The following is a 15,860-nucleotide window of genomic DNA, read 5'->3' as shown; positions in this document are numbered from 1 at the left end:
GGAGTCACTGTGTACATACATTACTTATCCTGTACTGATCCTGAGTTACATCCTGTATTATACTCCAGAGCAGCACTCACTATTCTGCTGGTGCAGTCACTGTGCACATACATTACTTATCCTGTACTGATCCTGAGTTACACACTGTATTATACTCCAGAGCTGCAGTCACTGTGTACATACATTACTTATCCTGCACTGATCCTGAGTTACATCCTGTATTATACTCCAGAGCTGCACTCACTATTCTGCTGGTGCAGTCACTGTGCACATACATTACATTACTTATCCTCTACTGAACCTGAGTTACACCCTGTATTATACTCCAGAGCTGCACTCACTATTCTGCTGGTGCAGTCACTATGTACATACATTACTTATCCTGTACTGATCCTGAGTTACATCCTGTATTATACTCCAGAGCAGCACTCACTATTCTGCTGGTGGAGTCACTGTGTACATACATTACATTACTTATCCTGTACTGATCCTGAGTTACATCCTGTATTATACTCCAGAGCTGCACTCACTATTCTGCTGGTGGAGTCACTGTGTACATACATTACTTATCCTGTACTGATCCTGAGTTACATCCTGTATTATACTCCAGAGCAGCACTCACTATTCTGCTGGTGGAGTCACTGTGTACATACATTACATTACTTATCCTGTACTGATCCTGAGTTACATCCTGTATTATACTCCAGAGCTGCACTCACTATTCTGCTGGTGCAGTCACTGTGTACATACATTACTTATCCTGTACTGATCCTGAGTTACATCCTGTATTATACTCCAGAGCAGCACTCACTATTCTGCTGGTGGAGTCACTGTGTACATACATTACATTACTTATCCTGTACTGATCCTGAGTTTTACAGCAAGACACGGAGGCGAGTATTGCTATCTCCTTCTTTACTTTCCACCAATAGCAGCAAAGAAGAAATTTACATAATCATAACAATAAAGGATCCACCCCTCTCAGATCCTATAATAAGCAGTGTCCTCTTAGTAACTTCCTCTTTCTTTGCTGCTGCCACCAAGATAAGTACATGTTTTTTATGGCAGCTCATTTATGTTTAATCTAATTGTGCCTGTTCTATAGATTTGGCTTATTTTAACGTGTTTGTGATTTTCTGCACGTTCCCTGTGCAGTTATTGTGTTGTGGCCTCTTGAGGGTTTCTTACCCTGGGGCCGTTTTTATTTCTGGAGGTATTTATCCTATTTATCGTTTATGGTTTGATCCCTCGGTCTCCCCCCTTTTTTGTGCCGCTTGCGGTGTCTCCGTTCTCCCTCTGTTCCCCTTCCAGTGGATTTTTTACCTGTTCGGGCGCATCGTTCCCGCGCTACCGTCTTCTCTATGGCCGCGAGATCTCGCGAGATCTCGGCGGCCATCTTGGTACCCCTTTTCGGCCGCCTCCCGCTTGTTCTCGCGGGATTTCGGCGGCCATTTTGGTTTTAGTTCAGTGCTTGCCGCCGGGTCTCGCGAGACTTCGGCGGCCATTTTCTTTCGTCGCATTCCTCCGGCTGTGCGGTCGCATCGTTCCGGAGCTCCGGTTTGACGGGTGACTAACCCTGCTTCCTTGCCCTGCTGTCGGCCCATTAGCTTGCCTACCCTCAGCTTCTTGCCCCTGCTCCCTCCTATACCCTGAGGCTAGTTAGCGGTCCCTGCTGTCACCCTATATATATCGCTACATCCCTACCATGCCGCTCTCAGACCCTACCCCTGAGACTGCAGCTCCTTCATCCCCTGTGAGGGATGTTCAGATTATGGATGACACCCAGGCAGTAGCGCTGCAGCGCTCTGTCTCTGCCGCAATTTCTGCTGCGATGGACTCAATGTCCTCTGTGCTGTCGCAGTCGATAGCACAGGCACTGGCTGGCCACCCTGCTTCAGGGCCTGTGCTGCCTGCGGCTCCTTTGGCTCAGCAACCTCCAGTTATGAAACCTCCTGTGCCACAGGACCAATTGACTGGTGCGCCTCCGGCCACCCATGAACACGCGCATAGTTCGCGTAAAAGGGCCTATCCACGCCAGGCAGAACGGGCGCGGTCTTGGAAAAGCGCTAGAGCGCAATTGATTAGCGATTCTGACGCCGAACTTGGGTCAGATGAGGAGGCTTTTGCTGGAGCCAGTGCAGGTTCAGAGGAAGAGGCTCATTCGGGGCCCAGTAACGCCCCTTGCCCTACCCCTTCTACTTCCCAAGTGAAGGATGCCTCTTCTGTATCTGTTCCTGCATCTTCCCTTATTGACCCGTTGGGAGAACCCATGTTTGACCCTGACGTCCTCCACCATCCCAGATCGGCGGAATGGCTTCCTGCAGATCATGTGGGGAAATATCTGGAGTATTGGGTCCGCCGCCCCCTTAGTAAGGAGGCGCGCAATAAGATGAGGGCTGAATGCCCCAGGCCTATTGTGCCTAACAAGGTGTGTGACACACCCGTGGTTGACCCCAAAGTCACCCAATTTCTGGCCAAGTCGGGCTGGAACCCCCGCAAGGGTCTGGACTCAGCTCTCCGTAGCTGCCAGGATAAGCTCCTGGATATCTTTGGTCCCCTGGCCAAGTTGTTTGAATTGGCGGAGAGCGCCAGATCGGATGGGTCCCAGATTGACCCGGAAGAGATGAGGGGCTGGGTTCAGCGTGCGATCTGCATCGCTGGGAATACCAACACATCTCTATCAATAGAGAGGCGCAAGTCCATCCTTTTTAAGGTGGATCCCAAATTGGCCAACCTGGCTCTTACTGAGTCCGGCGCAGACGCCCAGGGTCATCTGTTCGGCGACTCCTTTATTAAGGACCTGAGCCGCTTCGTAGGGGCTTTTACGGCCCTAGATAAGGCCCAGTCCTCCATTAGGAGAGTGTTTCAGGGACGGGTCTCCACCAGGGCCGGCAGTACTAGGGGCCGTCTGTCCGGCCGTTCCAATTTCCAAGCCCGTAATGTGGGCAGAGGCTCCTACCATCAACGTCCCGCATTTCAGGAACAGAAGTTCCCATCCCCCTTCTTCCCGGCCAGAGGTGGACAATGGCGTGGCAGGTCCTATCGAGGAAATCAATCTTCACGACGCCCTTACGGTAAGTCCTCCCCCCTCGGGGGGTTCTTTGGATCATTGCATAGGGGGCAGACTCCGTCGTTTTTCCCCCGCTTGGGCGGAGATAACGTCCGACCCTTGGGTGTTGTCCACGGTGGAAGGTTTCCACGTGGAACTGGTGGGATCTCCAGACCTTATTGCCCCACCTCCCACCTCCCGTTTCTCCCACCCCGGCACCGCCCAGGTGGATCTGGAGCTCCTTTCCCTCTACCACAAGCGGGCCATCGAAAGGGCCCCGCGGGGTTCACGGGGGGTGCTCAGCACCATGTTCTTGGTCCAGAAGAAGGGGGGTCAGATGCGCCCGGTCATCAACCTGCGGGCTCTGAATGCGATTGTCCGATATCGCCACTTCAAGATGGAGGGCATCCATCTACTTCGGGATCTTCTCCTGCCGGGCGACTGGTTTGTGAAGCTGGACCTCAAGGACGCTTACTTGACGGTTCCTGTTGCCGCTCCTTCCAGGGACTTACTGCGTTTCCTGTGGAACGGGGAGATCTGGCGATTCACGTGTCTCCCGTTTGGCCTGTCCTCGGCCCCGTGGTGTTTTACGAAGTTGATGCGTCCGGTAGTGGCATGGCTCCGCAGTCGCGGGGTCCGCCTCATAATCTACCTGGACGACATGCTTCTCATGCATCAATCGGCCCCGACCTTGCTGGTCCATCTGCGCTGGACGACGGACCTGCTCTCCCGTCTTGGGTTCCTGATCAACCACGAGAAATCGTGTTTGACCCCGTCTCAGAGGATGGAGTTCTTGGGCTTTACGGTGGACTCCGTACTGACCTCCCTCTCTCTACCCACGTCGAAATTAGTCTCCATTCGCAAGGAACTCAGACGTGCCCTCGCCATACCGCAATTATCCCTCCGCCATTTGGCCAGGATCATCGGCCTCCTTGCCTCCTCGATCCAAGCGGTGTTTCCGGCCCCTCTTCATTACAGGGCTCTTCAACGGTTGAAGATCGCGCACCTCCGTGCTGGCGCTTCCTTCGCAGACACTCTGATCCTGGACCCAGAATCAAGGGAGGAGATCGTGTGGTGGATCGACAACCTGAGGGCGTGGAACGGCAGGGCGATTTTCGGTCTCCAGCCAGAACTCACGATCGAGTCAGACGCCAGTCTCCACGGCTGGGGGGCCCACTGCAATGGAATCTCCACAGGCGGTCGGTGGTCTGTGGACGAGACTCGGCTGCATATCAACGCGTTGGAGCTCCTGGCCGGTTCGTTTGCCATTCAGAGTTTCACCAGTGGTATGGCTCACGCGTGCATTCGGTTGCGGATGGACAATGTCTCTGCCGTGCGATACATCAACCGATTGGGAGGAACGCGCTCGGCGACTTTGGCCCGGTTGGCGAAGGACTTCTGGTCGTTTTGTCTCTCCCGGGAGGTCATGGTTCAGGCGGAATATCTCCCTGGCCTTCACAACGGCCGAGCCGATTGGGGCTCTCGCTACCTGAAGGACAGCAGCGATTGGATGCTGGCGCCAGAGACCTTCTCCGTGTTGTCCGGATACTGGGGTCCGTTTGGGATCGACCTGTTTGCCTCACGCCTCAATACCCAACTCCCGCGTTTTTTCAGCTGGCGTCCGGATCCGGCGGCGGAGGCAGTGGACGCGTTTCTCCAGTCCTGGTCCGGGTTCCTGATGTACGCATTTCCCCCGTTCGCGATGATCCCGAGGATGCTGTTGCAGGTGCGTCGTCAGCTGGCCGAGTTGGTGGTGGTGGTCCCCTTTTGGGGGACTCAGGCTTGGTTCCCATCTCTCCTGGGTCTCCTGATCGATGTTCCTCTTCTTCTTCCGTCTCGGGCGGATCTCCTCCAGGACCCTCAGGGTTTTCACCACCCTCTTCTGTCGGACGGGTCCCTGCGCCTGGTGGCATGCCGAATCTCAGGACGCCTGGAGAGGTCGTCGATATTTCTGAAGCAACTAGACGCCTTTTGGACAACGCGTGGGCTCCCGGCACCAGAAAATCTTATCGGGCAGCCTGGCGATCTTGGGCTGTTTGGTGCGTGGAACGGGACTTGGATCCCGTTTCGGCCCCTGTGATTCATCTTTTGGACTTTCTTACTTCTCTTTTCGAGGCGGGGAAGGCCTATCGGACGATTAATTTGTTCAGGTCCGCGATTTCGTCCACGCATCAGGGTTTTGAGGGCGTCCCTGCGGGACAGCATCCTTCTGTGTGCCGTTTGCTTCGCGGTTCCCGCATGTCTCGGCCTCCCCGGCCTCGCTTCACCACGACCTGGGACGTGTCGGTCGTCTTGTCCTTTTTGTCCAACTGGCCTGGTAACCCTGATCTCACTTTGAGGCAGTTGTCGGCCAAGTTATTGGTTCTTTTTTGCCTTGTTTCCTGCAAGCGGGTTTCCGATGTTCGAGCGCTTGATCACGACGCCAGGTCCTTTACTCCGGAGGGGGTCACCTTCAATATTTCCAGACGTACGAAGACCAACATTAAGTCGGTGTCTTATCCGTCTTTTCCTTCTTCGCCGGCTCTTTGCCCGGTGGCTTGTTTGAAGGAGTACGAGTCCCGGACGCGTGCTTACCGGTCGTCTTCGGTTCCTCAGCTTTTCTTGTCCATTCGACATCCGTTTGGTCCTGTCTCCAGCCCTACTTTGGCTCGCTGGATGAAGTGGGTTATGTCGTTGGCAGGAATTGATACTTCCATATTTACTGCTCATTCCGCTAGAGGCGCGTCGGCTACCGCTTTGGCTGTTTCGGGGGCTCGTTTGGAGGATATCCTACGTCTGGCGGACTGGTCTTCGGCGTCAACATTCAGGGAGTATTATTTTAGGCCGCCTCCTCATTTGTTTTCTGCGGTTATTGCTCAACTTTAAACTTAGCAATAGGAGCCTCCGTGTCTTGCTGTAAAACTAGGTGATTTTCCTAGTCTATGACGGAAAGTCATGGTTTTATTAAAGACACGGAGGCGAGTATTGCCCGCCCTGGGGTTCCCTCCCTTACTATGTATTTCTGTGGTTTACAGTATGATTTGCATGCTATGTATGCTGTGTCGATTCGAGATGTTTATTCTGGCGGAGTCGCGTTTGACTTGCGATGTTTTATTCTACCCATTTCTTAACCTGTCTATTGCTTTCAGGAGGAAGTTGATTCGCTTCGGGTCTCCATTGACCTATTCCAGTTATAGCCATGTTGGCTTTCGTTGAAAAGAAGATCCGGTGATCCAGGTTGCCGGTTTTCGTTGGGATGTTCCGGTGGTTCCGTGCTGGTCGTTTCCCGTTTCCAGGTTGAAGGTTCCACGACGTATGGACTTCTGCGTTGTTCCCGGTTTCCGGAGGTGTTAGCCATGTTGGCTTGGGTTCTACGGCGTGATGGACCGGTCGTTTATCATTCTCGGGTCCGGTTCCAGTTTCCGGTTTCGGTTCCAGTTCCGGTTATGAAGTTGGTGTTTCGGTTCCAAAGAAAGAGGAAGTTACTAAGAGGACACTGCTTATTATAGGATCTGAGAGGGGTGGATCCTTTATTGTTATGATTATGTAAATTTCTTCTTTGCTGCTATTGGTGGAAAGTAAAGAAGGAGATAGCAATACTCGCCTCCGTGTCTTTAATAAAACCATGACTTTCCGTCATAGACTAGGAAAATCACCTAGTTACATCCTGTATTATACTCCAGAGCAGCACTCACTATTCTGCTGGTGCAGTCACTGTGTACATACATTACTTATCCTGTACTGATCCTGAGTTACATCCTGTATTATACTCCAGAGCAGCACTCACTATTCTGCTGGTGGAGTCACTGTGTACATACATTACATTACTTATCCTGTACTGATCCTGAGTTACATCCTGTATTATACTCCAGAGCTGCACTCACTATTCTGCTGGTGGAGTCACTGTGTACATACATTACATTACTTATCCTGTACTGATCCTGAGTTACATCCTGTATTATACTCCAGAGCTGCACTCACTATTCTGCTGGTGGAGTCACTGTGTACATACATTACTTATCCTGTACTGATCCTGAGTTACATCCTGTATTATACTCCAGAGCAGCACTCACTATTCTGCTGGTGGAGTCACTGTGTACATACATTACATTACTTATCCTGTACTGATCCTGAGTTACATCCTGTATTATACTCCAGAGCTGCACTCACTATTCTGCTGGTGCAGTCACTGTGTACATACATTACTTATCCTGTACTGATCCTGAGTTACATCCTGTATTATACTCCAGAGCAGCACTCACTATTCTGCTGGTGGAGTCACTGTGTACATACATTACATTACTTATCCTGTACTGATCCTGAGTTACATCCTGTATTATACTCCAGAGCTGCACTCACTATTCTGCTGGTGGAGTCACTGTGTACATACATTACATTATCCTGTACTGATCCTGAGTTACATCCTGTATTATACTCCAGAGCTGCACTCACTATTCTGCTGGTGGAGTCACTGTGTACATACATTACTTATCCTGAACTGATCCTGAGTTACATCCTGTATTATACTCCAGAGCTGCACTCACTATTCTGCTGGTGAAGTCACTGTGTATATTACTTATCCTGTACTGATCGACGCAGCAGAACACTCACCTATCTTCTTCATGAGAACAGATTTTATGTCTTCGTCCACCCCCTGGGCGTCCATCTTCTCTCTCCGGGTTTTCTTTAATCTTGACTTTTTCTTCTCAGTGTCCAAGAGAGATGTCTCCACTGATTTCTATCGGGGAACAGAGAAGAATTCTTAAAGCTTGATATCTGTTAAACTTAGACATAGCAGAGCATGCTCTTCCCACACCAGACCAGCAGAGGGCAGAAGAGCATGGGATGGAATGCAGTATTGGAGCCAAAGGAAGTTTTTGGAATGCAGCTTTGGATGTGACTGGAGTATAAGACAAGATTAGTGCAAGATATAGCCAAGATCTGTAAGTAATATTCTAGGCAGTGCTCCATTTCATCTACTGTACCTCTGGCTCTTCAGTTTTCGGTCCCCCTTCTCCATCGTCACACAGATCTATCAAGATGTTCTTCTCCGTGGCTTTTGTGGGCGTCTTGTCAATGAACCATCCAGCTCCTGGGGTTCTAGTTTCCAGGGTGTTTCCCGTTGACGCTGCTCGTGGGTGTTTGAGTGGAATCGGGGTGCTGGTGTCCGGAACATCATTTTTGGTGGGGGTGTCCAAGCTGGATTCAGGATTTCCTTTCCGGTACAACGACAGTAGAGAGCTGTTCATGTGATTCGTGGACTACAAATAAAGACAAAGATATCCTGTAGAGCGTCAGCTCCTGTGGGCAGGGACCTCTCTCCTGTAGAGCGTCAGCTCCTGTGGGCAGGGACCTCTCTCCTGTAGAGCGTCAGCTCCTGTGGGCAGGGACCTCTCTCCTGTAGAGCGTCAGCTCCTGTGGGCAGGGACCTCTCTCCTGTAGAGCGTCAGCTCCTGTGGGCAGGGACCTCTCTCCTGTAGAGCGTCAGCTCCTGTGGGCAGGGACCTCTCTCCTGTAGAGCGTCAGCTCCTGTGGGCAGGGACCTCTCTCCTGTAGAGCGTCAGCTCTTATGGGCAGGGACCTCTCTCCTGTAGAGCGTCAGCTCTTATGGGCAGGGACCTCTCTCCTGTAGAGCGTCAGCTCTTATGGGCAGGGACCTCTCTCCTGTAGAGTGTCAGCTCTTATGGGCAGGGACCTCTCTCCTGTAGAGTGTCAGCTCTTATGGGCAGGGACCTCTCTCCTGTAGAGTGTCAGCTCTTATGGGCAGGGACCTCTCTCCTGTAGTGTGTCAGCTCTTATGGGCAGGGACCTCTCTCCTGTAGAGTGTCAGCTCTTATGGGCAGGGACCTCTCTCCTGTAGAGCGTCAGCTCTTATGGGCAGGGACCTCTCTCCTGTAGAGCGTCAGCTCTTATGGGCAGGGACCTCTCTCCTGTAGAGCGTCAGCTCTTATGGGCAGGGACCTCTCTCCTGTAGAATGTCAGCTCTTATGGGCAGGGACCTCTCTCCTGTAGAATGTCAGCTCTTATGGACCTCTCTCCTGTAGAATGTCAGATCTTATGGACCTCTCTCCTGTAAAGTGTCAGCTCTTATTGACAGGAATCTCTCTTCTGTAGAGTGGCAGCTCTTGTGGGCAGGGACCTCTCTCCTGTAGAGTGGCAGCTCTTGTGGGCAGGGACCTCTCTCCTGTAGAGTGGCAGCTCTTATGGGCAGGGACCTCTCTCCTGTAGAGTGTCGGCTCTTGTGGGCAGGGACCTCTGTCATGTTGTATCATTCCTTGTCAGTTGTGTGTTATTCCCCCGATTGTACCGTGCTGTGGTATATGCTGCCGCTATGCCATCCTACTCCATCTTTATAAGCCACACTTACCGGCTGGTCTGTGTAATCATCTGTGTCTGTGGAGTCATCAGGACTTTCCGGATCCCTGGACAAAGAAAATGGACATGATGTGGTTGTACTGCATCTGAACCCATGTGGTGGTCACCACCTGCGGCTTTTAGAGCACGCGGAGAGGGCCACAGGCTGCAGACCACCAACGTAACATCTACATAATGGCTGCCCTCTGCTTTTTGCTCTGACGTTGGACACCTCCGCCGTCCAGTTCCAGGCTGTTAGTTATCAATGCTTGCTTACCCCTCAGCTCCTCGCCGTGCCCGCTTTGCCAAATGTGCTCCATCCAGAACCCCAATGTCTTCATTCTCATCGCTGATAACCTTAAACACTAGAGCAGAACACAAAACCGCCAGTCACTGATCACGTAGTCCATAACACAGGACTGCAATTCACTGCCACACACTAAGGGGCACCGCTATATACATGGCATGCAAGATATAGAAGGAGCAAGTGCTTGACTGTGTCCGTCACCCTGAGGCCTCACCATTTCTCCCCCCCCCCCCCACCTCTGGATTTAGAGGGGTGTCAGGGTATGAGACCCCTGCTCTCCTGATCCTTTAGACACTTATATCCTATAGATTAGAATACTGCATTAGATGCCCGCCATGCTGATTGCGAGGGTGTAACCCTTTGAAATGCCACGATCAGCGTTGAGGTGACGGAGGGGGCACCAGACCTTGCATGGGCAGACAGCCCAGGATCTGCCGACCATAGTCCTTGGGTTGTCTGACCAGGTTAAAAAAAAACAAAAAACATAAGATATAATGATGGTTCTTCCCTCCGGAACAGTAAGGATTACGAGACTACATCCGGCCTCTACGCAGTATATACCGTATACTGCCCCTGTGAGGTCATGGGTGGCGCTCACCTTTCTCCACTTGGATTCTAAAGGCGTTTCGTTTTCTTCTGCCATATTCTGCACTGAAGAGAAAACACAGGGACAAGGTAAAGCACTTAAAGGAGCACTCCGGACAAAACCAAATCCACTGTGTTATGCCTAGTATAGGATCTGAGGGGGTGGAGCATGACACAGGGACACCTAGAATACAATACCCTCCCCCTCCGATGCTGTATTAGGCAGGTACGACACCTTAAAGTGCACCTCCGGGTTTTGTAAAGCTCCTGACATACGTCTTTTCCGTAGAGCACTCAAGCTGTGCCCAATATCGCACTTTATTTAAAGGCTATGTACACCTTTGGGGGCAATTTTTTTAAATTATTGCATTGTACTTATTTGGAGTTAAAAATCATTTTTTTCAATTGGTCTTTATTAACAATATGGAATCCTTATTTGCGTACAGAGCCGAGATGCTCAACTAGCTGCCTGTGGATTTTTTGTCATTTCTGTCATCTGGGGAGCAGAGGGACTCCTTATCTCTGCTCTCTCAGATTATCAACACTCCTTAAGGCTCCATTCGCACGTCCGCAAATGGGTCCGCATCCGTTCCGCAATTTTGCGCAACGGGTGCGGACCCATTCATTCTCTATGGGGACGGAATGGATGCGGACAGCACACAGTGTGCTGTCTGCATCCGCGGAGCGCGGCCCAGATCTTCCGGTCCGCAGCTCCGCAAAAGATAGAACATGTCCTATTATTGTCCGCAGCTGCGGACAAGAATAGGCATTTCTATAGGGGGTGCCGGCCGGGTGCGTTGCGGGTCCGCAACACACCACGGACGTGAGAATGGAGCCTAAAGCGCAATTCCTTACCTTACTGATAAAAATGTGGCTTAAATAAGTGTTTATGACCTCTCAGTAGTTTAGAGATGAGGCTTATTAGATGACCGGCACAAAGTGAAAGTACCAGTCACACAGTTAGAAAAACAGTTAACCCTTTGTGACTGAACAGCTCAATATTTTTAATAAAGGCCAATTGAAAATATGATTTTTGGCCAAAAATAAGTTAAATGCAATCATAGAAAAAAAAAAAAAAAAAAAATTACTCCAAAAGGTGAACATAGCCTTTAAGGGTCTATTCGCACTGCCTGTTCGGTGTATGGGGTACGTTTGCTAAACACATCCATAGGCTGCCACTGAAAGGGTGGAAGCCTACGGGCGACGTATCCCACGGTTTGCTTGCACAGTGGCATATGACAGACGCTTCCACCGGGGTAATCCCATCTTGGACATTGGGGGCATGTGGCTAGGATATGCCCCCAAAGTCTGATAGGCGCGGGTACCACCCCATCTCTGGGATTCGCATCTATCCTCAGAACTAAGCCCACAAAGTGAAGGAGGGAGCACCGGGCACGCACAGCCGCCCTCCATTCATTTTTATGGGAGTACCGGGGCACTCGGCTATTTTCGGAAGTCCCGTTGAAATGAATGGGAAGAGCACCAGGCAAGTGCGGCCCCCGCTCCATTCATTTCTATGGGGCTTGCGGAAATCGCTAACTCACCGCTTGCTGTGCGACACGGTTTCTGTGGCTCTCATGCACGACAAACACTCTACCGATCCCAGACTGTGTCATTAGTTTGTCTGTGTGTGCGTCTGTATGTCTTTCTTGCTGGCCAGCAAACCTCTCTGTGTCCACCATTACTTCTGCAGACAGACTAAGGCACTGTTCACACTATCATCCAGCATTACAGGGTGTGAGCTGGACACTGGGGCAGCTACTTGCAAATACCCATGAAGAGAATTTATTTTGCTGTTATTTTGTTTTTTTCCTTTACTTTTTCTCAAAATAAATATGAGCGTAAACTGAGTTTAGACAGTTTTTAACGGCATATATACCACATCTTAACAGTCTCATTCCGCCTTAGTAACGGTGAGATGAGACAACCCCTTTAAGTCTATGGGAGTGTGGTGGTCACTATAAAATTTAAAGATGTGCCAGGACAAACACTTATCTCCTATCCACAGCACGGGGCAAAAAGAGCCCGACCTCTGGGGCCCCTGGAGATTGCGAGAATGGAGGTCGTGTGTCCTTCTAATTGAATGTAGTGCGGACATGCGGGGCGGAGGCTCTATTCAGCTCTATGGGACTGCCGGAGATCGCCTCTCACAGCGCTAAGGGCCGCATTTAGCAAAACTGTGAAAAACAGCAAGTCTGTCCTTTCCTTACTGCCTACAGCAACCAATCAGAGCTCAGCTTTCATTTCAAGACAGTTTTGCAAATATAAAAGCTGTCTAACAGTAAGAAGGTCTTCATTGCCCATATCAACCAATCAGAGCTCAGCTTTCATTTCTCAAATGGTACTGGAAAAATGAAAGCTGAGCTCTGATTGGTTGACGCTCTGTGCAGCCCTGTAGACCCCTACAAGTCATTACTACGGTTTCTGTGGCATCACATGATGCCTCTCAGCCAGTAGCTCTCAAAAGGATCACATGACACGCACTCCACAGAGCAGAAACAGGAGTCCAGCTGCATCACATGATCCCTATCAGACGACCAGAGTGCCCACTCACCGGAGCCACACTTTAAAGGCATAGCATGGCACACAGCAGGGAGCTCCAGCTGCTGCGAAACTATAACTCCCAGCATGCACACTTCCTCTGCTGTTCTTGTAACTTTCACAGAAGTGAAAGGAGGATTGTGGGAGTTGTAGTTTCAGAACAGCTGCAGTGCAGGAGGTTATTGATCCCTGCATAATGGGATAACGACCACGTATGTTACCTGAAGGTTTTCTGCAGGTCGGCAGCAACGGCAGCAAGGTCCACGTACCCGCCACATCTGTTACTGCTCAGATACTGCAAAAAATAAAAATAAAAAACTGAGGCCAGGCGGCATGGAGGCAGAGGGGCCAGGCGGCATGGAGGCAGAGGGGCCAGGCGGCATGGAGGCAGAGGGGCCAGCCTACTAATAAAAGGTAGTGGAGTGCTGCTCTGAGGGTTAGTTCAGCTCTGGAAGAAGAAACATGAAGAACTCCAGGGCAGCCTTCATTACCAGCACTCCACGATGTTTACAGTGAGTGCTGTCCTTTCCAGCTGGATGCCAGTCTTGAAAGATGGGGTATAAAAGAAGCCCTTAGCATCTACCTAACCATTTATGGCATCTCGTTCATAATAGAGGCCTCCTGTGTGGATCCTGGACCTCTGCAGCTATCAATACCAATTGGTTGCCCACCCAAAGGGGGTACCAGTTTAAGGAGAACTGTTTTAGGCTGACAGCTCAGTTCCCCCCTGTTTGTATGCTCATAGATGATCCTCTCACTTGTGGTTCAGCGATGTGTAACAAATATTCTGTGTACTGACTTCCTAACGAGCTTGGGCTTATACACAACAACTAATCGGTACAAGCAGAGCTGCCGTGTAAAGCATGGTGGAGGAAGAGTGTGGATGCCTCTGCTAGGAAGGCAGACAGTGCATGTCAGACTGCCTTACACAATATGTTATCACTGAGTACTGCTCCTGGACACAGGTATGACATTTATCAGGTCTCATCATGTGACTCTGAAAGTGCATGCTGGGACTTGTAGTTCTATCTAACATTTCCTCACAGCCTTATTTTAACATTCTATTGTGTGCGAGACTTGGGAAAACGTCATCAGCCTGGGCGACTACCACAGCAGCGCAGAGGATTAGAGGACCCCCGGATCCGCATAGGCTCCATTACCTGCGACAGCCGCTGCTTCAGCCTCCTGTCTATTCCCGGAGACATAGGACGAATCTTCATGTCCACTGCTCCTAACTCACATGTGAGCCGGGGGGCCTAACACGGAGCTGCCTTCAGCGATGCCTGCGTCACACACCGGCTATCAGATGGTGTCTTTTCACATAGGTGTCTAGGCAACTGCCTGTCCACAGGGAGGAGCACATTTCACATAGCGTGACATTTTCCCAGTGACCGGGGTTCTCAATACTATAGATGCGGCTAGACCCGGCGCGTTATTTAAAACTAAATAAATAAAAGAAGCCAGAGGCAGTCACATGACAGCTCTACGACACGTGACTTGGACAAGGGTCCTATCAAGGTTCCGGGCTGGGATGATGACGTAGCGTCACGTGACTCTTCTCTGTCAGCTTGTTCCTGTGTAGGGGCTCCTTCTCCTCCTGGGTGGCAGGGAGACTTTAGCATTGAAAATCCCGACCTGATGGGATTCTTTGAGCTCCTTCTTCCACCTTATGGGAGCACTCTGCGTGGATTGTATTAAGTGGTGCACGACTTTAATTAATGGCCGCAGAGATCCTGCATGGATTTCTTTCTTTCTTTTTTTACTCAGTGATTTGCGTTCAATGTGACGTTATTTTGCGTGGCGAAACATAGGCGGCGGAGTTACAGAAGCGACCATGTACCCCTTCCCCCCCTAAAAGGTCTCACGCATAGGATTAGAACATTACACTCTTGGGCGCTGCGCGGTTGCCGTGGAAACTGTACTGCCAAGTGCGCGTCCCGTGTATCTCCATGCCCAGTGTTTCCGTAGAAAAAGACCGGGTGGCCATGAAAGGGTTAATAAATGCAAACTGTCTATACTCCCCTATCCCCTCCTTGATTCTGGCGGTGCCCGGGTCTCCGCTGCTGTCCAATTCCTGCAGGCGCCTGGACACAGCAGGGAACACTGGACTCTCTCAATGGCTTCCATTGTAGAAGCGCTCATCTCCATAGTCATCTGTATCGCCGTCCTCAGGACAGCATTACAGATGGAAGTGCTGCGGGCAGGGGAGGGAGAGGCTGTGTCCCTTCCCCGTTCCTCTGATAGGCGGCAGGCACGTCATCGGGCCGCCTGAGCCGTACAGCACGGGACACAGGCCGGAAGATGCCTGCATCGCATCGCTGCCAGCCTGATGGAGGTAAGTATAAGGCCTCATTCACACGGGCGTTGCGTGTAAGGGCCGGACAAGATGCGTGTGCGTTGCGGGAAAATGCGTGATTTTTCCGCACGAGTGCAAAGCGGTTTAATGCGTTTTGCACGCGCGTGAGAAAAATTGACATGTTAGGTACCCAGACCCAAACCGGGACTTCTTCGCAGAAGTTTGGGTTTGGGATCTGTGTTGTGTGTAGATTTTATTTATTTCTAGTGAATGAGGTTGAGCTGCAATACCAAATACCTCCACTGTATAATGTTTGGCGCTGTGCTTGGCGAGCTGTGAGGAGGCTGTGGCACTCACAAATGCCATACACTGACATAAATGCTAAAATGGGCTTTTGGTGCTACCAGCATTTCCATAGAGGCCCCCTCGCTGCCCAAGGGTGTATACACAGACCGTGGCAGCCATAATGGCAGCGGTCACATGATTTGCATACATGGCCACCTCCCCGCCGCATCCTTCACTTCACAGTAGCTGAAAGTGTCCGCCAGGTGTGGCTTTGGACGCATGTACTTATGTTTTAATATTCCATATACGGCAGAAAGCGGCCGACGACTGGTCATCCTGGGAGACGCCATCTTGGATTTGCTGTTGGACTCTCCATTGCTGCTTCTGCTATAGAATCCATAGGGCTCCCATTGACTTGTATAGAAGCTGTATGGATCTGTGCGCAGTGAGCGCCCCCTAGTGGT

At 50.9% G+C, this 15,860-nt stretch overlaps 1 protein-coding gene across 1 annotated transcript in view; it reads right to left on the bottom strand.

Annotated features, from left to right (window-relative positions):
* Positions 1–14,132, bottom strand: part of NVL (nuclear VCP like) — a 48,147-nt gene extending 34,015 nt beyond the window's left edge. The window contains exons 1-7 of the mRNA XM_044289213.1: positions 13,976–14,132; positions 13,037–13,110; positions 10,288–10,340; positions 9,660–9,747; positions 9,396–9,450; positions 8,014–8,289; positions 7,640–7,766 (exon numbers count right to left, since the gene is read on the bottom strand). Coding sequence (XP_044145148.1) covers positions 7,640–7,766; positions 8,014–8,289; positions 9,396–9,450; positions 9,660–9,747; positions 10,288–10,340; positions 13,037–13,110; positions 13,976–14,035 — 733 coding nt within the window. The 5' untranslated portion in view covers positions 14,036–14,132. The remainder of the gene's footprint in view (positions 1–7,639; positions 7,767–8,013; positions 8,290–9,395; positions 9,451–9,659; positions 9,748–10,287; positions 10,341–13,036; positions 13,111–13,975) is intronic.
* Between the last annotated feature and the right edge of the window lie 1,728 nt (positions 14,133–15,860).

Source organism: Bufo gargarizans, chromosome 4 (genome assembly GCF_014858855.1).
Source record: "Bufo gargarizans isolate SCDJY-AF-19 chromosome 4, ASM1485885v1, whole genome shotgun sequence".
Taxonomy (NCBI): Eukaryota; Metazoa; Chordata; class Amphibia; order Anura; family Bufonidae; genus Bufo; species Bufo gargarizans.
This window is presented reverse-complemented; position numbering and strand designations above follow the sequence as displayed.